The sequence below is a fragment of the Ranitomeya imitator genome, chromosome 1 (assembly GCF_032444005.1).
Source record: "Ranitomeya imitator isolate aRanImi1 chromosome 1, aRanImi1.pri, whole genome shotgun sequence".
In the NCBI taxonomy this organism is placed as follows: domain Eukaryota; kingdom Metazoa; phylum Chordata; class Amphibia; order Anura; family Dendrobatidae; genus Ranitomeya; species Ranitomeya imitator.
Genome location: NC_091282.1, coordinates 967,647,611 through 967,675,463, shown reverse-complemented (window position 1 = coordinate 967,675,463; position 27,853 = coordinate 967,647,611). Strand labels below are relative to the sequence as shown.

General features: G+C 42.8%; 1 protein-coding gene across 47 annotated transcripts in view; it reads left to right on the top strand.

Annotated features, from left to right (window-relative positions):
- Positions 1 to 27,853, top strand: part of ANK2 (ankyrin 2) — a 732,820-nt gene that overhangs the window by 575,960 nt on the left and 129,007 nt on the right. For 44 of the 47 annotated variants that reach the window (XM_069743800.1, XM_069743822.1, XM_069743826.1 and 41 more), the window contains 3 exons: positions 14,845 to 14,943; positions 22,245 to 22,317; positions 24,574 to 24,718. In XM_069743800.1, coding sequence (XP_069599901.1) covers positions 14,845 to 14,943; positions 22,245 to 22,317; positions 24,574 to 24,718 — 317 coding nt within the window. The remainder of the gene's footprint in view (positions 1 to 14,844; positions 14,944 to 22,244; positions 22,318 to 24,573; positions 24,719 to 27,853) is intronic. The other 3 variants (XM_069743806.1, XM_069743785.1, XM_069743782.1) reach the window with 1 other exon arrangement.

Genomic DNA, 27,853 nt, shown 5'->3' with positions numbered 1-27,853 from the left:
CTATATGGCCTATAGACTGGCGATGTCCTGTAGTGGAGCTGTCCAGAAGTGCTTACAGTATATAACAGTGTCTGCCATGTTGTGCCCCTAATAATACTGTACTCTGTATGGCCTATAGACTGGCGATGTCCTGTAGTGGAGCTGGCCAGAAGTGCTTACAGTATATGACAGTGTCTGCCATGTTGTGCCCCTAATAATACTGTCCTCTGTATGGCCTATAGACTGGCGATGTCCTGTAGTGGAGCAGGCCAGAAGTGCTTACAGTATATAACAGTGTCTGCCATGTTGTGCCCCTAATAATACTGTACTCTATATGGCCTATAGACTTGCGATGTCCTGTAGTGGAGCTGGCCAGAAGTGCTTACAGTATATAACAGTGCCTGCCATGTTGTGCCCCTAATAATACTGTACACTATATGGCCTATAGACTGGCGATGTCCTGTAGTGGAGCAGGCCAGAAGTGCCTACAGTATATAACAGTGCCTGCCATGTTGTGCCCCTAATAATACTGTTCTCTATATGGCCTATAGACTGTTGATGTCCTGTAGTGGAGCAGGCCAGAAGTGCTTACAGTATATAACAGTGGCTGCCATGTTGTGCCCCTAATAATACTGTACTCTGTATGGCCTATAGACTGGTGATCTCCTGTAGTGGAGCAGGCCAGAAGTGCTTACAGTATATTACAGTGTCTGCCATGTTGTGCCCCTAATAATACTGTACTCTATATGGCCTATAGACTGGCGATGTCCTGTAGTGGAGCAGGCCAGAAGTGCTGACAGTATATAACAGTGCCTGCCATGTTGTGCCCCTAATAATACTGTACTCTGTATGGCCTATAGACTGGCGATGTCCTGTAGTGGAGCTGGCCAGAAGTGCTTACAGTATATAACAGTGTCTGCCATGTTGTGCCCCTAATAATACTGTACTCTATATGGCCTATAGACTGGCGATGTCCTGTAGTGGAGCTGTCCAGAAGTGCTTACAGTATATAACAGTGTCTGCCATGTTGTGCCCCTAATAATACTGTACTCTGTATGGCCTATAGACTGGTGATGTCCTGTAGTGGAGCTGGCCAGAAGTGCCTACAGTATATTACAGTGTCTGCCATGTTGTGCCCCTAATAATACTGTACTCTATATGGCCTATAGACTGGCGATGTCCTGTAGTGGAGCAGGCCAGAAGTGCTGACAGTATATAACAGTGCCTGCCATGTTGTGCCCCTAATAATACTGTACTCTGTATGGCCTATAGACTGGTGATGTCCTGTAGTGGAGCTGTCCAGAAGTGCTTACAGTATATAACAGTGCCTGCCATGTTGTGCCCCTAATAATACTGTACTCTGTATGGCCTATAGACTGGCGATGTCCTGTAGTGGAGCTGGCCAGAAGTGCTTACAGTATATAACAGTGTCTGCCATGTTGTGCCCCTAATAATACTGTACTCTATATGGCCTATAGACTGGCGATGTCCTGTAGTGGAGCTGTCCAGAAGTGCTTACAGTATATAACAGTGTCTGCCATGTTGTGCCCCTAATAATACTGTACTCTGTATGGCCTATAGACTGGCGATGTCCTGTAGTGGAGCTGGCCAGAAGTGCTTACAGTATATGACAGTGTCTGCCATGTTGTGCCCCTAATAATACTGTCCTCTGTATGGCCTATAGACTGGCGATGTCCTGTAGTGGAGCAGGCCAGAAGTGCTTACAGTATATAACAGTGCCTGCCATGTTGTGCCCCTAATAATACTGTACTCTATATGGCCTATAGACTGGTGATGTCCTGTAGTGGAGCAGGCCAGAAGTGCTTACAGTATATAACAGTGTCTGCCATGTTGTGCCCCTAATAATAGTGTACTCTGTATGGCCTATAGACTGGTGATGTCCTGTAGTGGAGCTGGCCAGAAGTGCTTACAGTATATAACAGTGTCTGCCATGTTGTGCCCCTAATAATACTGTACTCTATATGGCCTATAGACTGGCGATGTCCTGTAGTGGAGCAGGCCAGAAGTGCTTACAGTATATAACAGTGTCTGCCATGTTGTGCCCCTAATAATAGTGTACTCTGTATGGCCTATAGACTGGTGATGTCCTGTAGTGGAGCTGGCCAGAAGTGCTTACAGTATATAACAGTGTCTGCCATGTTGTGCCCCTAATAATAGTGTACTCTGTATGGCCTATAGACTGGTGATGTCCTGTAGTGGAGCTGGCCAGAAGTGCTTACAGTATATAACAGTGTCTGCCATGTTGTGCCCCTAGTAATACTGTACTCTATATGGCCTATAGACTGGCGATGTCCTGTAGTGGAGCAGGCCAGAAGTGCTTACAGTATATAACAGTGCCTGCCATGTTGTGCCCCTAATAATACTGTACTCTATATGGCCTATAGACTGTTGATGTCCTGTAGTGGAGCAGGCCAGAAGTGCCTACAGTATATAACAGTGGCTGCCATGTTGTGCCCCTAATAATACTGTTCTCTATATGGCCTATAGACTGGCGACGTCCTGTAGTGGAGCAGGCCAGAAGTGCCTACAGTATATAACAGTGCCTACCATGTTGTGCCCCTAATAATACTATACTCTGTATGGCCTATAGACTGGCGATGTCCTGTAGTGGAGCAGGCCAGAAGTGCTTACAGTATATAACAGTGCCTGCCATGTTGTGCCCCTGATAACACTGTACTCTATATGGCCTATAGACTGGCGATGTCCTGTAGTGGAGCTGGCCAGAAGTGCTTACAGTATATAACAGTGTCTGCCATGTTGTGCCCCTAATAATATTGTTCTCTATATGGCCTATAGACTGGTGATGTCCTGTAGTGGAGCAGGCCAGAAGTGCCTACAGTATATAACAGTGCCTGCCATGTTGTGTCCCTGATAACACTGTACTCTATATGGCCTATAGACTGGCGATGTCCTGTAGTGCAGCTGTCCAGAAGTGCTTACAGTATATAACAGTGCCTGTCATGTTGTGCCCCTAATAATACTGTACTCTATATGGCCTATAGACTGGTGATGTCCTGTTGTGGAGCAGGCCAGAAGTGCTTACAGTATATAACAGTGCCTGCCATGTTGTGCCCCTAATAATATTGTTCTCTATATGGCATATAGACTGGCGATGTCCTGTAGTGGAGCAGGCCAGAAGTGCTTACAGTATATAACAGTGCCTGCCATGTTGTGCCCCTAATAATACTGTACTCTATATGGCCTATAGACTGGTGATGTCCTGTAGTGGAGCAGGCCAGAAGTGCTTACAGTATATAACAGTGCTTGCCATGTTGTGCCCCTAATAATACTGTACTCTATATGGCCTATAGACTGGCGACGTCCTGTAGTGGAGCAGGCCAGAAGTGCTTACAGTATATAACAGTGCCTGCCATGTTGTGCCCCTAATAATACTGTACTCTATATGGCCTATAGACTGGTGATGTCCTGTAGTGGAGCAGGCCAGAAGTGCTTACAGTATATAACAGTGTCTGCCATGTTGTGCCCCTAATAATATTGTTCTCTATATGGCCTATAGACTGGTGATGTCCTGTAGTGGAGCTGTCCAGATGTGCTTACAGTATATAACAGTGTCTGCCATGTTGTGCCCCTAATAATACTGTACTCTATATGGCGTATAGACTGGCGATGTCCTGTAGTGGAGCAGGCCAGAAGTGCTTACAGTATATAACAGTGCCTGCCATGTTGTGCCCCTAATAATACTGTACTCTATATGGCCTATAGACTGGTGATGTCCTGTTGTGGAGCAGGCCAGAAGTGCTTACAGTATATAACAGTGCCTGCCATGTTGTGCCCCTAATAATTCTGTACTCTATATGGCCTATAGACTGGTGATGTCCTGTAGTGGAGCAGGCCAGAAGTGCTTACAGTATATAACAGTGCCTGCCATGTTGTGCCCCTAATAATACTGTACTCTATATGGCCTATAGACTGGCGACGTCCTGTAGTGGAGCAGGCCAGAAGTGCTTACAGTATATAACAGTGCCTGCCATGTTGTGCCCCTAATAATACTGTACTCTATATGGCCTATAGACTGGTGATGTCCTGTAGTGGAGCAGGCCAGAAGTGCTTACAGTATATAACAGTGCCTGCCATGTTGTGCCCCTAATAATACTGTACTCTGTATGGCCTATAGACTGGCGATGTCCTGTAGTGGAGCTGGCCAGAAGTGCTTACAGTATAAAACAGTGCCTGCCATGTTGTGCCCCTAATAATACTGTCCTCTGTATGGCCTATAGACTGGTGATGTCCTGTAGTGGAGCTGGCCAGAAGTGCTTACAGTATATAACAGTGCCTGCCATGTTGTGCCCCTAGTAATACTGTACTCTGTATGGCCTATAAACTGGCGATGTCCTGTAGTGGAGCTGGCCAGAAGTGCTTACAGTATATAACAGTGCCTGCCATGTTGTGCCCCTAATAATACTGTCCTCTGTATGGCCTATAGACTGGTGATGTCCTGTAGTGGAGCAGGCCAGAAGTGCTTACAGTATATAACAGTGCCTGCCATGTTGTGCCCCTAATAATACTGTACTCTATATGGCCTATAGACTGGCGACGTCCTGTAGTGGAGCAGGCCAGAAGTGCTTACAGTATATAACAGTGCCTGCCATGTTGTGCCCCTAATAATACTGTACACTATATGGCCTATAGACTGGCGATGTCCTGTAGTTGAGCAGGCCAGAAGTGCTTACAGTATATAACAGTGGCTGCCATGTTGTGCCCCTAATAATACTGTACACTATATGGCCTATAGACTGGCGATGTCCTGTAGTGGAGCAGGCCAGAAGTGCCTACAGTATATAACAGTGCCTGCCATGTTGTGCCCCTAATAATACTGTTCTCTATATGGCATATAGACTGTTGATGTCCTGTAGTGGAGCAGGCCAGAAGTGCTTACAGTATATAACAGTGGCTGCCATGTTGTGCCCCTAATAATACTGTACTCTGTATGGCCTATAGACTGGTGATCTCCTGTAGTGGAGCTGGCCAGAAGTGCCTACAGTATATTACAGTGTCTGCCATGTTGTGCCCCTAATAATACTGTACTCTATAGGGCCTATAGACTGGCGATGTCCTGTAGGGAAGCAGACCAGAAGTGCCTACAGTATATAACAGTGCCTGCCATGTTGTGCCCCTAATAATACTGTACTCTATATGGCCTATAGACTGGTGATGTCCTGTAGTGGAGCTGTCCAGAAGTGCTTACAGTATATAACAGTGCCTGCCATGTTGTGCCCCTGATAACACTGTACTCTATATGGCCTATAGACTGGTGATGTCCTGTAGTGGAGCAGGCCAGAAGTGCTTACAGTATATAACAGTGCCTGCCATGTTGTGCCCCTAATAATACTGTACTCTATATGGCCTATAGACTGGCGACGTCCTGTAGTGGAGCAGGCCAGAAGTGCTTACAGTATATAACAGTGCCTGCCATGTTGTGCCCCTGATAACACTGTACTCTTTATGGCCTATAGACTGGCGATGTCCTGTAGTGGAGCTGTCCAGAAGTGCTTACAGTATATAACAGTGCCTGCCATGTTGTGCCCCTAATAATACTGTACTCTGTATGGCCTATAGACTGGCGATGTCCTGTAGTGGAGCTGGCCAGAAGTGCCTACAGTATATAACAGTGCCTGCCATGTTGTGCCCCTAATAATACTGTACTCTGTATGGCCTATAGACTGGCGATGTCCTGTAGTGGAGCTGGCCATAAGTGCTTACAGTATATAACAGTGTCTGCCATGTTGTGCCCCTAATAATACTGTACTCTATATGGCCTATAGACTGGCGATGTCCTGTAGTGGAGCTGTCCAGAAGTGCTTACAGTATATAACAGTGTCTGCCATGTTGTGCCCCTAATAATACTGTACTCTGTATGGCCTATAGACTGGCGATGTCTTGTAGTGGAGCTGGCCAGAAGTGCTTACAGTATATAACAGTGTCTGCCATGTTGTGCCCCTAATAATACTGTACTCTATATGGCCTATAGACTGGCGATGTCCTGTAGTGGAGCAGGCCAGAAGTGCTTACAGTATATAACAGTGCCTGCCATGTTGTGCCCCTAATAATACTGTACTCTATATGGCCTATAGACTGGTGATGTCCTGTAGTGGAGCTGTCCAGAAGTGCTTACAGTATATAACAGTGTCTGCCATGTTGTGCCCCAAATAATACTGTACTCTGTATGGCCTTTAGACTGGTGATGTCCTCTAGTGGAGCAGGCCAGAAGTGCTTACAGTATATAACAGTGTCTGCCATGTTGTGTCCCTAATAATACTGTACTCTATATGGCCTATAGCCTGTTGATGTCCTGTAGTGGAGCTGGACAGAAGTGCTTACAGTATATAACAGTGTCTGCCATGTTGTGCCCCTAGTAATACTGTACTCTATATGGCCTATAGACTGGCGATGTCCTGTAGTGGAGCAGGCCAGAAGTGCTTACAGTATATAACAGTGTCTGCCATGTTGTGCCCCTAGTAATACTGTACTCTATATGGCCTATAGACTGGTGATGTCCTGTAGTGGAGCAGGCCAGAAGTGCCTACAGTATATAACAGTGCCTACCATGTTGTGCCCCTAATAATACTATACTCTGTATGGCCTATAGACTGGCGATGTCCTGTAGTGGCCTGCCACGTTGTGCCCCTGATAACACTGTACTCTATATGGCCTATAGACTGGTGATGTCCTGTAGTAGAGCAGGCCAGAAGTGCTTACAGTATATAACAGTGTCTGCCATGTTGTGCCCCTAATAATACTGTACTCTGTATGGCCTATAGACTGGTGATCTCCTGTAGTGGAGCTGGCCAGAAGTGCTTACAGTATATAACAGTGCCTGCCATGTTGTGCCCCTAATAATACTGTACTCTGTATGGCCTATAGACTGGTGATGTCCTGTAGTGGAGCTGGCCAGAAGTGCTTACAGTATATAACAGTGCCTGCCATGTTGTGCCCCTAATAATACTGTACTCTGTATGGCCTATAGACTGGTGATGTCCTGTAGTGGAGCAGGCCAGAAGTGCCTACAGTATATAACAGTGCCTGCCATGTTGTGCCCCTGATAACAATGTACTCTATATGGCCTATAGACTGGCGATGTCCTGTAGTGGAGCTGTCCAGAAGTGCTTACAGTATATAACAGTGCCTGTCATGTTGTGCCCCTAATAATACTGTACTCTATATGGCCTATAGACTGGTGATGTCCTGTTGTGGAGCAGGCCAGAAGTGCCTACAGTATATAACAGTGCCTGCCATGTTGTGCCCCTAATAATACTGTACTCTATATGGCCTATAGACTGGCGATGTCCTGTAGTGGAGCAGGCCAGAAGTTCCTACAGTATATAACAGTGCCTGCCATGTTGTGCCCCTTATAATACTGTACACTATATGGCCTATAGACTGGTGATGTCCTGTAGTGGAGCAGGCCAGAAGTGCCTACAGTATATAACAGTGCCTGCCATGTTGTGCCCCTAATAATACTGTACTCTGTATGGCCTATAGACTGGTGATGTCCTGTAGTGGAGCAGGCCAGAAGTGCCTACAGTATATAACAGTGTCTGCCATGTTGTGCCCCTAATAATACTGTACTCTATATGGCCTATAGACTGGCGATGTCCTGTAGTGGAGCAGGCCAGAAGTGCCTACAGTATATAACAGTGCCTGCCATGTTGTGCCCCTAATAATACTGTACACTATATGGCCTATAGACTGGTGATGTCCTGTAGTGGAGCAGGCCAGAAGTGCCTACAGTATATAACAGTGCCTGCCATGTTGTGCCCCTAATAATACTGTACTCTGTATGGCCTATAGACTGGCGATGTCCTGTAGTGGAGCAGGCCAGAAGTGCTTACAGTATATAACAGTGCCTGCCATGTTGTGCCCCTAATAATACTGTACACTATATGGCCTATAGTCTGGCGATGTCCTGTAGTGGAGCAGGCCAGAAGTGCTTACAGTATATAACCGTGTCTGCCATGTTGTGCCCCTAATAATACTGTACTCTATATGGCCTATAGACTGGTGATGTCCTGTAGTGGAGCAGGTCAGAAGTGCTTACAGTATATAACAGTGCCTGCCATGTTGTGCCCCTAATAATACTGTACTCTATATGGCCTATAGACTGGTGATGTCCTGTAGTGGAGCAGGCCAGAAGTGCTTACAGTATATAACAGTGCCTGCCATGTTGTGCCCCTAATAATACTGTACTCTATATGGCCTATAGACTGGCGATGTCCTGTAGTGGAGCAGGCCAGAAGTGCTTACAGTATATAACAGTGTCTGCCATGTTGTGCCCCTAATAATACTGTACTCTGTATGGCCTATAGACTGGTGATGTCCTGTAGTGGAGAAGGCCAGAAGTGCCTACAGTATATAACAGTGCCTGCCATGTTGTGCCCCTGATAACACTGTACTCTATATGGCCTATAGACTGGTGATGTCCTGTAGTGGAGCAGGCCGGAAGTGCCTACAGTATATAACAGTGCCTGCCATGTTGTGTCCCTAATAATACTGTACTCTATATGGCCTATAGACTGGCGATGTCCTGTAGTGGAGCAGGCCAGAAGTGCTTACAGTATATAACAGTGCCTGCCATGTTGTGCCCCTAATAATACTGTACTCTATATGGCCTATAGACTGGCGATGTCCTGTAGTGGAGCAGGCCAGAAGTGCTTACAGTATATAACAGTGCCTGCCATGTTGTGCCCCTGATAATACTGTACTCTGTATGGCCTATAGACTGGTGATGTCCTGTAGTGGAGCAGGCCAGAAGTGCCTACAGTATATTACAGTGCCTGCCATGTTGTGCCCCTAATAATACTGTACTCTATATGGCCTATAGACTGGCGATGTCCTGTAGTGGAGCAGGCCAGAAGTGCCTACAGTATATAACAGTGCCTGCCATGTTGTGCCCCTAATAATACTGTACACTATATGGCCTATAGACTGGTGATGTCCTGTAGTGGAGCAGGCCAGAAGTGCCTACAGTATATAACAGTGCCTGCCATGTTGAGCCCCTAATAATACTGTACACTATATGGCCTATAGACTGGCGATGTCCTGTAGTGGAGCAGGCCAGAAGTGCTTACAGTATATAACAGTGCCTGCCATGTTGTGCCCCTAATAATACTGTACTCTATATGGCCTATAGATTGGCGATGTCCTGTAGTGGAGCAGGCCAGAAGTGCTTACACTATATAACAGTGTCTACCATGTTGTGCCCCTAATAATACTGTACTCTATATGGCCTATAGACTGGTGATGTCCTGTAGTGGAGCTGGCCAGAAGTGCTTACAGTATATAACAGTGTCTGCCATGTTGTGCCCCTAATAATACTGTACTCTATATGGCCTATAGACTGGTGATGTCCTGTAGTGGAGCTGGCCAGAAGTGCTTACAGTATATAACAGTGGCTTCCATGTTGTGCCCCTAATAATACTGTACTCTATATGGCCTATAGACTGGCGATGTCCTGTAGTGGAGCTGGCCAGAAGTGCTTACAGTATATAACAGTGCCTGCCATGTTGTGCCCCTAATAATACTGTACACTATATGGCCTATAGACTGGTGATGTCCTGTAGTGGAGCAGGCCAGAAGTGCCTACAGTATATAACAGTGCCTGCCATGTTGTGCCCCTAATAATACTGTACTCTGTATGGCCTATAGACTGGTGATGTCCTGTAGTGGAGCTGGCCAGAAGTGCTTACAGTATATAACAGTGTCTGCCATGTTGTGCCCCTAATAATATTGTTCTCTATATGGCCTATAGACTGGTGATGTCCTGTAGTGGAGCTGTCCAGAAGTGCCTACAGTATATAACAGTGCCTGCCATGTTGTGCCCCTAATAATACTGTACTCTGTATGGCCTATAGACTGGTGATGTCCTGTAGTGGAGCAGGCCAGAAGTGCCTACAGTATATAACAGTGCCTGCCATGTTGTGCCCCTGATAACAATGTACTCTATATGGCCTATAGACTGGCGATGTCCTGTAGTGGAGCTGTCCAGAAGTGCTTACAGTATATAACAGTGCCTGTCATGTTGTGCCCCTAATAATACTGTACTCTATATGGCCTATAGACTGGTGATGTCCTGTTGTGGAGCAGGCCAGAAGTGCCTACAGTATATAACAGTGCCTGCCATGTTGTGCCCCTAATAATACTGTACTCTATATGGCCTATAGACTGGCGATGTCCTGTAGTGGAGCAGGCCAGAAGTGCCTACAGTATATAACAGTGCCTGCCATGTTGTGCCCCTTATAATACTGTACACTATATGGCCTATAGACTGGTGATGTCCTGTAGTGGAGCAGGCCAGAAGTGCCTACAGTATATAACAGTGCCTGCCATGTTGTGCCCCTAATAATACTGTACTCTGTATGGCCTATAGACTGGTGATGTCCTGTAGTGGAGCAGGCCAGAAGTGCCTACAGTATATAACAGTGTCTGCCATGTTGTGCCCCTAATAATACTGTACTCTATATGGCCTATAGACTGGCGATGTCCTGTAGTGGAGCAGGCCAGAAGTGCTTACAGTATATAACAGTGCCTGCCATGTTGTGCCCCTAATAATACTGTACTCTGTATGGCCTATAGACTGGTGATGTCCTGTAGTGGAGCAGGCCAGAAGTGCTTACAGTATATAACAGTGCCTGCCATGTTGTGCCCCTAATAATACTGTACTCTATATGGCCTATAGACTGGCGATGTCCTGTAGTGGAGCAGGCCAGAAGTGCTTACAGTATATAACAGTGCCTGCCATGTTGTGCCCCTAATAATACTGTACACTATATGGCCTATAGTCTGGCGATGTCCTGTAGTGGAGCAGGCCAGAAGTGCTTACAGTATATAACCGTGTCTGCCATGTTGTGCCCCTAATAATACTGTACTCTATATGGCCTATAGACTGGTGATGTCCTGTAGTGGAGCAGGTCAGAAGTGCTTACAGTATATAACAGTGCCTGCCATGTTGTGCCCCTAATAATACTGTACTCTATATGGCCTATAGACTGGTGATGTCCTGTAGTGGAGCAGGCCAGAAGTGCTTACAGTATATAACAGTGCCTGCCATGTTGTGCCCCTAATAATACTGTACTCTATATGGCCTATAGACTGGCGATGTCCTGTAGTGGAGCAGGCCAGAAGTGCTTACAGTATATAACAGTGTCTGCCATGTTGTGCCCCTAATAATACTGTACTCTGTATGGCCTATAGACTGGCGATGTCCTGTAGTGGAGCTGGCCAGAAGTGCTTACAGTATATAACAGTGCCTGCCATGTTGTGCCCCTAATAATACTGTTCTCTATATGGCATATAGACTGTTGATGTCCTGTAGTGGAGCAGGCCAGAAGTGCTTACAGTATATAACAGTGGCTGCCATGTTGTGCCCCTAATAATACTGTACTCTGTATGGCCTATAGACTGGTGATCTCCTGTAGTGGAGCTGGCCAGAAGTGCCTACAGTATATTACAGTGTCTGCCATGTTGTGCCCCTAATAATACTGTACTCTATAGGGCCTATAGACTGGCGATGTCCTGTAGGGAAGCAGACCAGAAGTGCCTACAGTATATAACAGTGCCTGCCATGTTGTGCCCCTAATAATACTGTACTCTATATGGCCTATAGACTGGTGATGTCCTGTAGTGGAGCTGTCCAGAAGTGCTTACAGTATATAACAGTGCCTGCCATGTTGTGCCCCTAATAATACTGTACTCTATATGGCCTATAGACTGGTGATGTCCTGTAGTGGAGCTGGCAGAAGTGCTTACAGTATATAACAGTGCCTGCCATGTTGTGCCCCTAATAATACTTTACTCTATATGGCCTATAGACTGGTGATGTCCTGTAGTGGAGCAGGCAAGAAGTGCCTACAGTATATAACAGTGCCTGCCATGTTGTGCCCCTAGTAATACTGTACTCTATATGGCCTATAGACTGGTGATGTCCTGTAGTGTAGCAGGCCAGAAGTGCTTACAGTATATAACAGTGCCTGCCATGTTGTGCCCCTAATAATACTGTACTCTATATGGCCTATAGACTGGTGATGTCCTGTAGTGGAGCTGGCAGAAGTGCTTACAGTATATAACAGTGCCTGCCATGTTGTGCCCCTAATAATACTTTACTCTATATGGCCTATAGACTGGTGATGTCCTGTAGTGGAGCAGGCCAGAAGTGCTTACAGTATATAACAGTGCCTGCCATGTTGTGCCCCTAATAATACTGTACTCTATATGGCCTATAGACTGGTGATGTCCTGTAGTGGAGCTGGCAGATGTGCTTACAGTATATAACAGTGCCTGCCATGTTGTGCCCCTAATAATACTTTACTCTATATGGCCTATAGACTGGTGATGTCCTGTAGTGGAGCAGGCCAGAAGTGCTTACAGTATATAACAGTGCCTGCCATGTTGTGCCCCTAATAATACTATACTCTGTATGGCCTATAGATTGGTGATGTCCTGTAGTGGAGCAGGCCAGAAGTGCTGACAGTATATAACAGTGCCTGCCATGTTGTGCCCCTAATAATACTATACTCTGTATGGCCTATAGACTGGTGATGTCCTGTAGTGGAGCTGGCAGAAGTGCTTACAGTATATAACAGGGTCTGCCATGTTGTGCCCCTAATAATACTGTTCTCTATATGGCCTATAGACTGGTGATGTCCTGTAGTGGAGCAGGCCAGAAGTGCCTACAGTATATAACAGTGCCTGCCATGTTGTGCCCCTAATAATACTGTACTCTATATGGCCTATAGACTGGTGATGTCCTGTAGTGGAGCTGGCAGAAGTGCTTACAGTATATAACAGTGCCTGCCATGTTGTGCCCCTAATAATACTTTACTCTATATGGCCTATAGACTGGTGATGTCCTGTAGTGGAGCAGGCCAGAAGTGCTTACAGTATATAACAGTGCCTGCCATGTTGTGCCCCTAATAATACTGTACTCTATATGGCCTATAGACTGGTGATGTCCTGTAGTGGAGCTGGCAGATGTGCTTACAGTATATAACAGTGCCTGCCATGTTGTGCCCCTAATAATACTTTACTCTATATGGCCTATAGACTGGTGATGTCCTGTAGTGGAGCAGGCCAGAAGTGCTTACAGTATATAACAGTGCCTGCCATGTTGTGCCCCTAATAATACTATACTCTGTATGGCCTATAGATTGGTGATGTCCTGTAGTGGAGCAGGCCAGAAGTGCTGACAGTATATAACAGTGCCTGCCATGTTGTGCCCCTAATAATACTATACTCTGTATGGCCTATAGACTGGTGATGTCCTGTAGTGGAGCTGGCAGAAGTGCTTACAGTATATAACAGGGTCTGCCATGTTGTGCCCCTAATAATACTGTTCTCTATATGGCCTATAGACTGGTGATGTCCTGTAGTGGAGCTGGCAGAAGTGCTTACAGTATATAACAGTGCCTGCCATGTTGTGCCCCTAATAATACTGTACTCTATATGGCCTATAGACTGGTGATGTCCTGTAGTGGAGCAGGCCAGAAGTGCTTACAGTATATAACAGTGTCTGCCATGTTGTGCCCCTAATAATACTGTACTCTATATGGCCTATAGACTGGCGATGTCCTGTAGTGGAGCTGGCCAGAAGTGCTTACAGTATATAACAGTGCCTGCCATGTTGTGCCCCTAATAATACTATACTCTGTATGGCCTATAGACTGGCGATGTCCTGTAGTGGAGCTGGCCATAAGTGCTTACAGTATATAACAGTGCCTGCCATGTTGTGCCCCTAATAATACTGTACACTATATGGCCTATAGACTGGTGATGTCCTGTAGTGGAGCTGGCAGAAGTGCTTACAGTATATAACCGTGCCTGCCATGTTGTGCCCCTAATAATACTGTACTCTGTATGGCCTATAGACTGGTGATGTCCTGTAGTGGAGCTGGCAGAAGTGCTTACAGTATATAACAGTGCCTGCCATGTTGTGCCCCTAATAATACTGTACTCTATATGGCCTATAGACTGAGTCCAGGCAGTCATCGCATCCTCAGTGTGGCTAGGCAGGAGTCTGCTCCTTGTCACCCATGTGTTTTCCATGTATTTCCACCCTCCTCTGGGTCCTGTAATGACAGAGCTGTAGATCGAGGAAGAGGAGGGTGGAGATGGATGGAAGACGAATGGGGAGATGAACTGTTTGGTCTTGTGAAGGATGCACTGAGCGCCTGTGCTTGGTTTGATCAGTCAGATCCCCTGGAGAAGTGTAGGGACAGATCAGAGCTGTAGTATAGGTGTGTGGTGCAGATAATGCCTGACATGTGCCATCACACGGTATGCTTTCCTGACCTGTAGTTTCCTCTGTTTAGCAGACTCAGACTTTCCTCTATGGAAATGACTAGCACGGCCCCGAAATGACTGTCAGATGTGTTTATGGAGTGCTGTTTTTTTAAGGGAGCACAGAGTTCAGATGGATCCAAATGTTTGCGTCTGCTCGGTCCTTGTGCCATGATGGGCGCTGGAGAAGGAATCACTTCTCTAAATGTTCTCATCACTCTGTGGCCAGTGTTTGGGGGCATCCTCCACTAATCCTGCATGTGAAGGCATTTTAAGTAGCTGGTATTTGAGGCAAATTTCTTCTGGTGCGTGACAGCCTTAAAGCAGTCGGCAGATTTTCCTGCGGAGAAGCTGGCAGATGTCAGAGTGTTGTGTTGCTATGGGGATTGAAGCTGCAGACGAAGCCTTCAGAAGTGAACTCCACAGTACTGTAACGCTTTTCCCTGGGTTTGGCGCCTTGTTTTGGATGGAAAGGCTGGCTGGCTCGCTGTGCGCTCTGTGATCTCATTGGTTCCCTCTGTATCGCTCTCTTCACCATTTCATCTTCCCCTGCAGAATGGTAACACTGCCCTCGCGATTGCCAGGCGGCTGGGATACATCTCTGTGGTGGACACACTGAAGGTTGTCACAGAGGAGATCATCACCACAACCACTGTGAGTATCACTGCAACTTTTCCCAACATGTCAGTAAGGCTTGTGCTAGAACCGTAAGCATGACTTCACCTGGTGCTAGGAGTTGTCCTCCTGGAATGCTTCATATGGAATAACTGGCGGAGCAGAGATGAATGTGCGACGTATCTTTTCTGGCTGCATTTTGCAGTGTGTAAGGACTTTTTCCTGGGCTAAAATAATTTGTGTAGTCCTATGTGAAAATCATAATGACACAAGTCTCAATGAGTAGAGTTGTGTATTTCTTCTCTTCTTCTGCCATACAGCATAAGCCCCCAATCTTTTACTCTGTGCATCCTCCTCTCCCTTAGGAATATACTAAAGCACAGGACACCATATATTATACTCAAAACTTCAACAAAGTTGACCAGAATTAGAGGATTTTACATTTTCCACTTCAATGGATGTAGCTGACTTGTAGACATCTTCTAGAGTTTTGTAATTCACTTCATTTCTTGTTTCTTCATGGGTTAAATTTCTCCAGATCTGTCACAGACAGCCTCATATTATCAGATGTGACAGCAACAATCCAGCACAAAGACTCTAAACCTACTGATAATTAACAATGTGTGACTTCTATGCAATGTGATTCATCCTTTGTGTCATAATTGCAGTTTGGTTCATGTACGAATAAACCACCTTTCATAATGTTCTGTTAACGTGGAAGGAGTGTGCAGCATTGGAGAGCTACAGGAATTATGCCTGTTTACTACACTATAGATTCCCTTTTTACTGTTGACAACCATTATATGTATGCTACTAGTAAATGATTAAAGCAGCTCCAAAAAGTGGCTCCTGCACTACTAAATCTGGCAATTTATCTAAATGAATGCCATGTAATACTCCCTTTACTCTCCAGGAAAAAAGGGTATAAGGATAACCCATTACGGTGCCCATACATATTGTTAACAATGGAAAATTCAAGCATTAACAATTATGGTACAGATGTAAGCTAAGTTTTAAAAAAAAAAAAAAACCCTGTCCTTGTCATTTATAGCAATCAATTAAGATGCAGGTTTCATTTTACCAGAGCTGATTAACATGTGAAAGCTCAGCTCGGATTGGTTGTTATTGGCAGTAAAAAAAACACTTTTTCTTTAAAGGAAATCTATCATTAGAGTCTACCCTCCAAAGCCATCTATGTAAGCATTCAAGTCTTAGAAAATTGAATGCAATCAGATCTCTTATTTAAGAGTAGCACATTTTTCTTACATGTAAATGAGCTATTAAGATCTACGGACGAGATCTAGATCTCCAGAGCTTAATTTAAATGAAAAGGGCATCAGTGTGAGACATGTAATGACCGACAGACTGCTCTTCTGATCGACGTGTCTCACACTGATAATGCCCCTTTCATTTAAAAGGCTCTGAAGGCAGATTCTCAAGGAGATCTATGTCCAGCCCGTAGATCCTAACAGCTCATTTACATATTAAGACAAATGTGGATTTCTCTGGAATAAGATATCTCATCACAGATATCAAGGTATCATTTTATTCAACTATGACCTGCATGTCCATACAGTTGTGGCCAAAAGTATTGACACCCCTGCAATTCTGTCAGATAATACTCAGTTTCTTCCTGAAAATGATTGCAAACACAAATCCTTTGTTATTATTATCTTCATTTAATTTGTCTTAAATGAAAAAACACAAAAAGAATTGTCCTAAAGCCAAATTGGATATAATTCCACACCAAACATAAAAAAGGGGGTGGACAAAAGTATTGGCACTGTTCGAAAAATCATGTGATGCTTCTCTAATTTGTGTAATTAACAGCACCTGTAACTTACCTGTGGCGCCTAACAGGTGTTGGCAATAACTAAATCACACTTGCAGCCAGTTGACATGGATTAAAGTTGACTCAACCTCTGTCCTGTGTCCTTGTGTGTACCACATTGAGCATGGAGAAAAGAAAAAAGACCAAAGAACTGTCTGAGAACTTGAGAAACCAAATTGTGAGGAAGCATGAGCAATCTCAAGGCTTCAAGTCCATCTCCAAAGACCTGAATGTTCCTGTGTCTACCGTGCGCAGTGTCATCAAGAATTTTAAAGCCCATGGCACTGTGGCTAACCTCCCTAGATATGGACGGAAAAGAAAAATTGACAAGAGATTTCAACGCAAGATTGTGCGGATGTTGGTTAAAGAACCTCGACTAACATCCAAACAAGTTCAAGCTGCCCTGCAGTCCAAGGGTACAACAGTGTCAACTCGTACTATCCGTCGGTGTCTGAATGAAAAGGGACTGTATGGTAGGAGACCCAGGAAGACCCCACTTCTTACCCCGAGACATAAAAAAGCCAGGCTGGAGTTTGCTAAAGCTTACCTGAAAAAGCCTAAAACGTTTTGGAAGAATGTTCTCTGGTCAGATGAGTCAAAAGTAGAGCTTTTTGGGCAAAGGCATCAACATAGAGTTTACAGGAGAAGAAAAGAGGCATTCAAAGAAAAGAACACTGTCCCTACAGTCAAACATGGCAGAGGTTCCCTGATGTTTTGGGGTTGCTTTGCTGCCTCTGGCACTGGACTGCTTGACCGTGTGCATGGCATTATGAAGTCTGAAGACTACCAACAAATTTTGCAGCATAATGTAGGGCCCAGTGGGAAAAAGCTGGGTCTCCCTCAGAGGTCATGGGTCTTCCAGCAGGACAATGACCCAAAACACACTTCAAAAAGCACTAGAAAATGGTTTGAGAGAAAGCACTGGCGACTTCTAAGGTGGCCAGCAATGAGTCCAGACCTGAATCCCATAGAACTCCTGTGGAGAGATCTAAAAATGGAAGTTTGGAGAAGGCACCCTTCAAATATCAGGGACCTGGAGCAGTTTGCCAAAGAAGAATGGTCTAAAATTCCAGCAGAGCATTGTAAGAAACTCATTGATGGTTACCGGGAGCGGTTGGTCGCAGTTATTTTGGCTAAAGGTTGTGCAACCAAGTATTAGCCTGAGGGTGCCAATACTTTTTGTCTGGCACATTTTTGGAGTTTTGTGTGAAATGATCAATGTTTTGCTTTTTGCTTCATTCTCATTTGTGTTTTTTCATTTAAGACAAATTAAATGAAGATAATAATACCAAATAATTTGTGATTGCAATCATTTTCAGGAAGAAACTGAGTATTATCTGACAGAATTGCAGGGGTGTCAATACTTTTGGCCACAACTGTATAGATGCCTTATGACTCGAGGCTTGAGTCTACTGAAAGATGGGCTAGTTTTGATAGTATGTGTCTGCAGCGTCCAGATCTGCCTGATGGAAATTTGATTTGAAATAAGATCATACAGATTAACCAGCAATAATGCACATAAATGCAGGGAATGCACACTTACAGCAATGAGAAGATTTTTCCAGGTGAAAATTATTTCAAACATTGCTGATATCTGTTACTGTAATCCCCAAAAGTCCTCAATATCCTGATTGTGTAAGATACCAAAGATACCAGGACATAGTGGTGTCAACTCTTCCCAGATTTAGGTTTGGTTATAGCTATATATAGGGGTTAAATGGGTTGTAGCCCTTGGAGACTTTTTTTATTATTTAAATGCATTTATTTTAAACAAAATCTTTTGTTTTGTTTTTTTTTGCGTTTACAGGCGCTTTGTTTCCCTGCACATTCCATACGTCAGCTGAGAGGAGCTTATGTAAAACTTAGGACCTCCCCGTCTGACCACCATAGTGGGCTCACTGACAGATTCAGTGTATGTGCACACATTGCAGATTTCGTGCAGATCTGGAGCTTTTTTTTCCATGCAGAAACGCTGCAGATCCGCAAGTGATTTACAGTACAATGTAAATCAATGGCAAAAAAAAATGCTGTGCTAATGGTGCGGAAAAATCTGCACAGAAATCACAGCAGATTCAAAACAGGACCATGTCAATTATCTTTGCAGATCTGCTGCGTTTCTGCACCCATTCCATAATAGAAATCTGCAGGAGTAAAAAAAGGAAGAAATCCGCACAAAAATCTGCAACGTGTGCACAGACCATCATTGTTAATTCATTCTGCAGTTAGGGATAGACAGAGCAACACAGAGGCAATAGAATGCAAACAGTGCAACTTTTCTAATGGAACCCAATAACAAAAATGATTGTTAGTCCCAATGACATGACATTCTTCCCAAAGGGAGGCAACACCTTTTAAAGGGAGAATGTCACTAGGTTTTTGCTGCCTCATCTGAGAGTAGCATAATGCAGGAAAAGAGACCCTGATTCCAGTGTTGTACCAGTTATGGGGCGATTTGCAGCAGTTTTGATAAAATCCCTGTCTTCCCTGTTTTATCTGCAGCAGATCTACCAGCTCTCTGAATGCGGAGCTCTGTATAACCCAGCACAGACTACGGACTGACAGAAGGAAAAGTCTATGTAGAGAAGAAAAGTCCTCCAAACACAAGTTATATAAATAGTAAATAATTTTATTAGAGCACACAATTGAAAGATTTTAAAAATGGAGATGTGAACAAACGATGCAGAAAATGAAAACAAGCAAACACTGGGCAGATTGGTGGGTTATGTGCAAAAGTATGCATAAAGTACAACACCTTTCAGAATAAACTCTAATTCACAAATGAGCAAATGCATGAAATAATAGAGAGTAACATTCTAGTGAATAAAGTGCAAGGTGCAAATAAGTAAGGTGCAGAATAGGACCTAAATAAATGAACTGGGCAATGCTGGGGCTTGTCTCTGGTAACTCCTAAGAAGGTTATACTAATTGTATGGTAAATTAAGTGACACAGATTAAGTCATTTGTAGGAGAATCCAGAGACAATAAAAGATGCACGCCATAGCTCAAAGTCAAAGTAGGTACGTCGTATCACATAGAGACTTTTCTTCTCTACATAGGTTTTTCTCCTTGTACCATGGTGCTCCGTGTTTATGTAGGGCACTTTTTTGTTCTTACTGATTGGCAGTGGTGGTGGCTTGGTTGTACAGAGTTTATAAGTATGGACGACTACATAGCAACAGGTTTATTAGTCATTTAGTGATAGTCTTCTAAAGGCAAAATATAGATTTTTCTCAAAACTATAGCAGAGAAACCAGTAAGTGGCACATAACTGGAATCATAATCTCTATTTCTACACTATGCAGCTCACATGTTTTTGCTACCATAACTGAGAGCAGCATAATGTAGGAAAAAAGACACTGATTACAATGATGTATCACTTAGTTTACTGGGTGCAGCAGTTGTGCATCAGAGTTTGTAGGGCTCATTCAGTCATCAGTGATTTTTCATCAGTACGTGTATGCCAAATTCAGGAGTGTCTCCAAAACACAGGACAGGTGTCTATTTTTCAATGATAGTTTTTCTTTGTAAGTTCCTCTCCTGGTTTTGGCGTACAAATACTGTTGAAAAATCACAAACATCTGAATGAGCGCTTAGATGTAGCCTGCTGCAGAGCTCAGAAAACTAACCCTTGCCCACAGCACAGCTCTCTCTGTACATTGTCTTTTGACAGTGAGCAGCTTATCAGAGGAGGGGGCGTGGTCAGACCAGTATAGCACACAGCCTAATAAGTGACACATCCCTGCAATCTATATCTCTGTCTCTACCTTATGCTGCCCTCAGATTGCATAGCATAACCTGCTGACCGATTCCCTTTAATATTTAGTATTGATCTTCAGTGATACGGTATTATTGACCTAGCCTTCTTCTCTCTATCCATCCTTGTAAAGATACAGTACATTTACAGCCCAGTAGTATATTCTAGTGATCCTGAAGTGACAGCCGACTATAGTACCATATGATGTGTATGGCACTTGAGCTCCGCCCCAATGATGATGCTCCCTTTTGGTTTTATAACCTGTTGTGTAATATATTTGTATATATGTTTCCTTACAAACTATATCATCTACACGTTATGTAAGATTTCTTTTTTTTTTTTTAAGAGGTGTCTAATGTAATGTAAAGAAGTCGGCAAATTGCCACTTTTCAAGATGCCTTTCAAAGGAAACCTTGGCACAGAAGCTGCATAATTATATGGCTGTCAAAAGCTTAGTCTTTGTGCTTTACATAAGTGCCAGGATGAGATCCAAACAAACTTTTCCCAAGTTTGAAACATTTTGCACCCTCTCCGGGCATGCTAGGCCTTCATTCAAGACATAAACTGAGATTCTTGCCTAATCGGTACTATATGTATGAATCCCTACTTCCCCCTCCCTTACTTCAGTGCTGCCCACCTGCCTGCTGTTATAGCTCTGCTATCTTTGTCTATGAAAATCTGTCACAGATTTGTGAAAAAGACATAAACACACTTTAACTCATTAACGACCCAAGGGTATGTGCACACGTTAAATAAATCTCTGTATCAAACATGTACATTTTTGCCCTTGTTTGCGATGCGTTTTTTTAAAATGATTTTCCCATTCATTAGAATGGGTGAAAAACGCTGCAGAAACACTGAAACAAAAACTATGCTACAAAAACGCAACATATGAACATAAAACCCAAGGGCATGTTCCCACAAAGTTTTTAAGAGGAATCCACTTCAGGCAACTCTGTTTTTAATTTTGTTTTGTTGTTATTTGGAGATGTTTTATTCCCCTGAAATGGTTTTAATGGTACAGAATGTGTACACAAAGTCTTTTTCATGCACATTCTGTCTGGAATCCACCTCAAAAACAGCTAAAAAAGATGGCAGAAAAGAAACACTGCATTATCCTGAAGCGTCTTCTGCTTCAAAAACTATGCCGGTACACCAGCATATAAATGATGTTGTGTACTCTTGAGCGTTTTTTTTTTCCACATGGTGTTTTGCAGCCTTTTGACTTCGATAGTGTCAAGTTTGAAGTGGATTCCTCTTCTTTTCTACCGCAGCAAGGTTTTTAAAGCCTCGGCCGAAAAAATGCCCACAGGACCAGTGAAAAAACAAATACGGTACACTCACTCCTGTGATAAAACAAACAGGGTGGGCAATGTATTACCTCACACAAAGAAGCAGCTGAAAGAGTTCCCTGCCTGTGGCATTAGTATATTCACTTATGCTTCTACCCCGTACCAGAAGCGGTATATGCACAACCATCGGCTAGTTATACAATATACTGTAGGTTACAATAAGATGCAGCATGTTATTATTAACTAGATAATTATTGTAATTAACCATATGTAAGACTACTTTTGCTAATAGAATGCATTCTGAAAAGAGAGCAATCACATTATTTCTTTCCAGACGTGGTTGTGTTTCGGCCAGTGAGTGTAATGCAATGTGTGATGATTCACCTTGGTATAAGAGGCTGTACAATTTAATGACAATGAACAGAAGTGGATTCTTTTTTATTGAAACTGGTCTTGTCTGCAGACTGTGACAGAGAAGCATAAGCTGAATGTGCCTGAGACTATGACTGAAGTTTTGGATGTCTCTGATGAGGAAGGTGAGTTTCAGATATGTGTCCTAGAAATAACATAAAATTGACAATGTAAAAAATACAGGAAAAGAACATTTTCGCAGTTTCTCTAGAATGAAAGTTATTAATTTGTAAAAGACTGTAGTTACTCCATTTTTGGTAATATTTTTTTAAAGGGAATCTTTCACCAGGTTTTTGCCATCTAATCTAAGAACTGGATAATGTAGAGACAGAGAACCTGATTCCAGTGATGTGTCACTTACTGGGCTCCTTGCTGTAGTTTTGAGAAAAATCAATATTTTGTCAGCAGAAGATTATCACTAAATGACTAGATGACTAGTAAACCAGCTGCCATATAGTTCTCCATATTTATAAGCTTTGTATAACCAAGCCACCACCACTGATTGGCAGCTTTATATGTATACTCTGCATAGGCAGAAAGCTGTTAACCGTAGTCTGAGCAGGGTTATACAGAGCTCAGCTTTAAGAAAACCAGTAGATCTGAATCCAATAAAACATTGATGTTATCAAAACTGTCGCAAGTAGCCCAAATATTGCTACATCACTGGAATCGGGGTCTCTGCCCCAGCATCATGCTGCTCTCAGATGAGGTAGGAAAAACCTGGTGACGGATTCCCTTTGAGTTTTATTGCATACATACTACAAACAAGAATTGCCAATATGAATACATTTGCCACAATATGTATGATCGCAGGCCTAGCGGTACCTGTAGAAGAATGTTTTCTGTAGCCATGTTGCACATATTCATTTTATATACTGGAACATTCCAACTTTTTGCGCCTAAAGACGTTCTAGTACACCCGAGTATGTAAGGTAAGGTAGCAGTTCAGATGCCAGCAGAGTTCTGTATCAGGAAATCTTTTATATTACTTTTACAAACTAAAATGTGCTTTACGCAGCTTTTAGACTATTTGCTGGTGACTTCATGTCCGATGAAGAACTTCTAAGTATACGAGGTATTGGTGTATGCATACTATTGGAGAATGGTGTGGATTCAGTGTGACTTGCTGTGGGATTTCTTGTCCATTTTTCAGTTCCTTATTTATTGAGTTGTCTATATTACTTTTATTTTAATTCTAACATTCTTATTGCATGACCTGAGGTTTTGCAAATACCAGTTAGATGAAGAAAATAAAGTGCCAGTGTAGGGTGTTAGCTAATAATGGTGTAAGTAATAAAGCAAGTGTAAACCCAATTTACAATAGAGATAGAACGAATACTGCATTGTTTTCTATGTTACTGCTTGTTTTACCCTCTGAAAAAAATGAAGATTGAGTCTCTGTTCACATGTCCAGTTTTCATCCATTTGTGCAGGATCCAGTATAAAAAAAAATGGATCCGTTACAAACGGAGCAAAAACCGATGCAAAATGAAAATCCAAGTTTCCATTTTTGCATAGATCCGTCTCTCTTAAAAAAATTTAAAAAAAATGGATACAACTACAAACTGACAATTTAGTTTTCGTTTTGCATCGGGCTTAGTTCTGGTTGTAATGGATGCATTTTTTAGAGGTGTCTCTGAATATTTGTAGTGTTAGGTGCACGCATAGGGCTAAAAACATGCGTTAATGGATGACATAACAGATTACCATCTGTTATGATTATGATCTGTTTCTCATAAACATCAATGGTGGGAAACACAGAAAGATTTTGCTGAGCTCTCTCACAAGTCTTTTGCCTCCAACCAGAGCTTAATTTACTTCCAAATAGCTAATTGCTGATGTATAATGTCCTCTATGCTGCTGCTTATCTTTTTGTTCTAAAAAAAATGAGAAATGAGCAGGAATGCTACACTCTTATAGGAGAGATCATTGTAGATAGTCTCCTCTTCCCAGCTCAGAGTCAACTACAAATTAAGAGTTACAGCCTTGAAAGTGGTTAAAATACAGTATTCAAGTCATCTAGTGTACTGAAATAGCATTATTCCCCATGTACACATAAGGACAGCTTACTCTGAAAAGTTACCTGACAGTACGGTTACCATTTAACTCATGAAGCTGGAAAAGTTCCTTTCAGTCTACTACTCATCCTGGCCCCTTCTGATATATAGTAGTGAAACCATTAGCCTCCATACAGAGTCTCAATAATCAGCATTGCACCTGACGGAAGTCAGAAGAATTAGAAGAATCTCTTGGTAGTGTTGTCTAAAGCTTTGCTTAATCAGTTTACATATCGTCACTAATTATATGTAATTGTGCGACGTTGTAAGTAATATCTGTGAGATATGAAACATGCCTAAAGCTTCTATACTGACTTTTACAAGGAGATGATACAATGACTGGAGACGGAGGAGAGTACTTGCGACCTGAAGATTTAAAGGAGCTAGGAGACGATTCACTGCCTAGCAGTCATTTTCTGGATGGAATGAGTTACCTGAGGTACAGCTTAGAAGGTGGACGCTCAGAGAGGTATGCCAATGGAGCCTAGCTAGTTACTTTAACTACAAGAAAAACATGCATCTTGTCTTCCAAGAAGCTACTACTATAATAGTAGAATCTCGTCAATTGTGAGCCGTTATTTAGTTTACATTTATGTATCGTGAAATTAATTGGACCTGTCAATGCCCCTTGTTTGTCTCCATGGAATAACATACTATTTCATACACCTCCTAGAATAATAACAGAGAATCGACATAATGCAGAATTTTAAGAAAAAAATGCTCCAGAAGCGTTATTTAAGGATTTTGCACACGTCTAGAACAACCGTTCTTAAATAGTATATTTCCCAGTGAAAAATAAAATGATCCGATACTCACGTTTTGTACTGGAGCCATTGCGTTCTCCTGAGGCTTGCCTGATATTGCTATGCCACTTGAGCCCTACAGCCAGTCAGCGACTGCTATTGCGCTGCCATGCTCTCGCTTCCTTCGGACACACCTCAGACATCCGGAGGAGGGTTGATCGCTGTTGCCTATTAGTGGCCTTTGATTGGCTCCAGGGCTCACATTACACAACAACACACGATCCTCTGGAAACCCTTCACCAACATCACTGGAACTGCTCCGGTACAGGGGTGAGTATAAGGTGTTATTATTCTACAAGAGAGAATATCTTATTTAACAAGGGGTTGTCTGAGTAGTGGACAACCCCTCTAATGCGGACGCATTTACTAAAGCAGACACGTCTGAAGAGCTTGTCCAAATAAGAGCTTGTCTTCCAAATAAAAGATCTTTAATTTACTGAAGTGTCGGTTCGCCTCGGATTAACCGGGACATCAGGATGGCAGATTTCCTAAATGGCAATTCCAGATTATTTTTGGCATAATTGATGACAAATTGTTGTACTTTGTGCAACTTTCTGGCATCCATACACCTATCTATGCATACTGTGTTTTTCCATCTGAATCAGTGATCCCATCATAAACTGTGGCTTCAGTTTAGTCATCAGTTCCTTTTGAGCATTTTTGTATTACAACAGAGGGTAAAAAAGACTGCAGAGCTAAATACAGTCATGGCCGAAAGTGTTGGCACCAGTGACAATGTTACAGAAAATGAACTGTTTTTTTCAAGAAATTATTGCAGTTACACAAGTTTTATTATTCACGATTATTTCCTTTGTGTGTATTGGAACAGTACAAAAGAACGGAGAAAAAAAGGCAAATTGGACATAATTTCAGACAAAATTGTTGTCACTCTGAACTTGATATTTGGTTGCAAACCCTTTGAAATAAATAACTGCAATCAATCGCTTCCTATAACCATCAACAAGCTTCTTACACCTCTCACTGGAATTTTTGACCACTCTTTTTATGCAGACAGCACCAGGTCTCTCAAATTTGTAGAGTGCCTTCTCCCAACAGCAATTTTAAAATCTCTCCACAGTTATTCAACGGGATTTAGATTCGGACTGATTGCTGGCCACTTCAAAACTCCCTAGTGCTTTGTTTCCATCCATTTCTGAGTGCTTCTTCAAGTATGATTGAGGTCATTGTCCTGCTGGAAGACTTGTGATGCAAAACAAGCTTTTTGATATTGTCCACTGCATTGCGACCCAAAATCCTTTGGTAAGCTTCAAATTTCATGATGCCTTGCACACAGTCAAGGCACCCAGTGGCATAGGCAGCAAAACAACCCCAAAACATGTTTGAACCTCCACCATATTCGACTGTAGGTACTGTGTTCTTTTCTTTGTAGGCCTCATTCCATTTTTGGAAAACAGTAGAATGATGTGCTTTACCAAAAAGCTCTATCTTGGTCTTCTCTGTCCACAAGACACTTTTCCAGAAGGATTTTGGCTTACTCATGCACATTTTGGCAAACTGCAGTCTAGCTTTTTTATGTCTCTGTCAGCAGTGAGGTCCTCCTGGGTCACCTACCATATCATATCATTTCACTCACATGTCTACAGATAGTTTGCGCTGACACTGATGGACCCTGAGCCTGCAGGACAGCTTGGATTTCTTTGGATCTTTATTGGGGTTGCTTATCCACCATTCAGACTATCCTGTGTTGCAACTTTTCATCAATTTTTCTCTGCCATCCTGGTTGATTAGCAATGTAAACTTCTTGATAATGTTGTTAACCACAGAAAAAACAACATCATGATCTCTGGAGATGAACTTGTAACCTTGAGATTGGTAATATTTTTCAACAATTTTGGATGTCAAGTCGTCAGACAGTTCTCTTCTCTATCTGGTCTCCATGCTGAGTGTGGCACACACAGACACCAAATGCAAAGATTGAGTTAACTTCTCCCCTTTTTATCTGGTTTCATGTGTGATTTTCATATTGTCCCCACCTGTTACTTGCCACAGGTGAGTTTGAACGAGCATCCAATGCTTGAAAAAAAAAAGTTGTTTACCCACTTTTTTTTTAAGAAAGGTGCCAACAATTTTGTCCAGCCCATTTTGGGGTTTTTGTGTGAAATTATGTCCAATTTGCATTTTTTTCTGTTTTTGTTTTGTGATTTTTCCAATCCACACAGAGGAAATCAACATTTCTATAACAAAACATGTGTAATTGCAATAATTTTCTTTAAGAAATACTTCATTTTCTGGGACAGTTTCAAGAGTTCCAACACTTATGGCCATGACTGTATATGTGAACCAGCCCTCACAGTGCATCATATAGACTTTTCTACGTTACGACTTTCATAATCCGTGGTGTCCTTTACTTTGTTTGAATCAGGTCTTCTAATTATCTCGTAATTATCTGTTAATTATGCAAGCAAACATATTTAGCCACGTAAGACAGTGAGGCATACTGTACTTTTAAAACCCATCTATTAATGTATGATGAAAAATAAAAGTGGTTACAGATAGAATGGCAGAGTTGTCACTGCTGAGCTGTAAATGGATCATACACAGCTCTGCTTCGTGATCAGCTCGTTTCTGCTTCCCCAGCATGGCGCATTCCCAGTGCTTTACTACAATTAACTTCCAGTTTAGCAAAATTGCTACTTCAGATTCAGAGAAGATAACCGTGATTATCACCACAATGGAGGCAAATTTCAACAATTTTATGTGGCTTCTAAAAATAATGTTGCCTATTTGACCACACTGATGTTGCATTAGATTTTCCATGCTAGATTGTTCCAGAACACAAC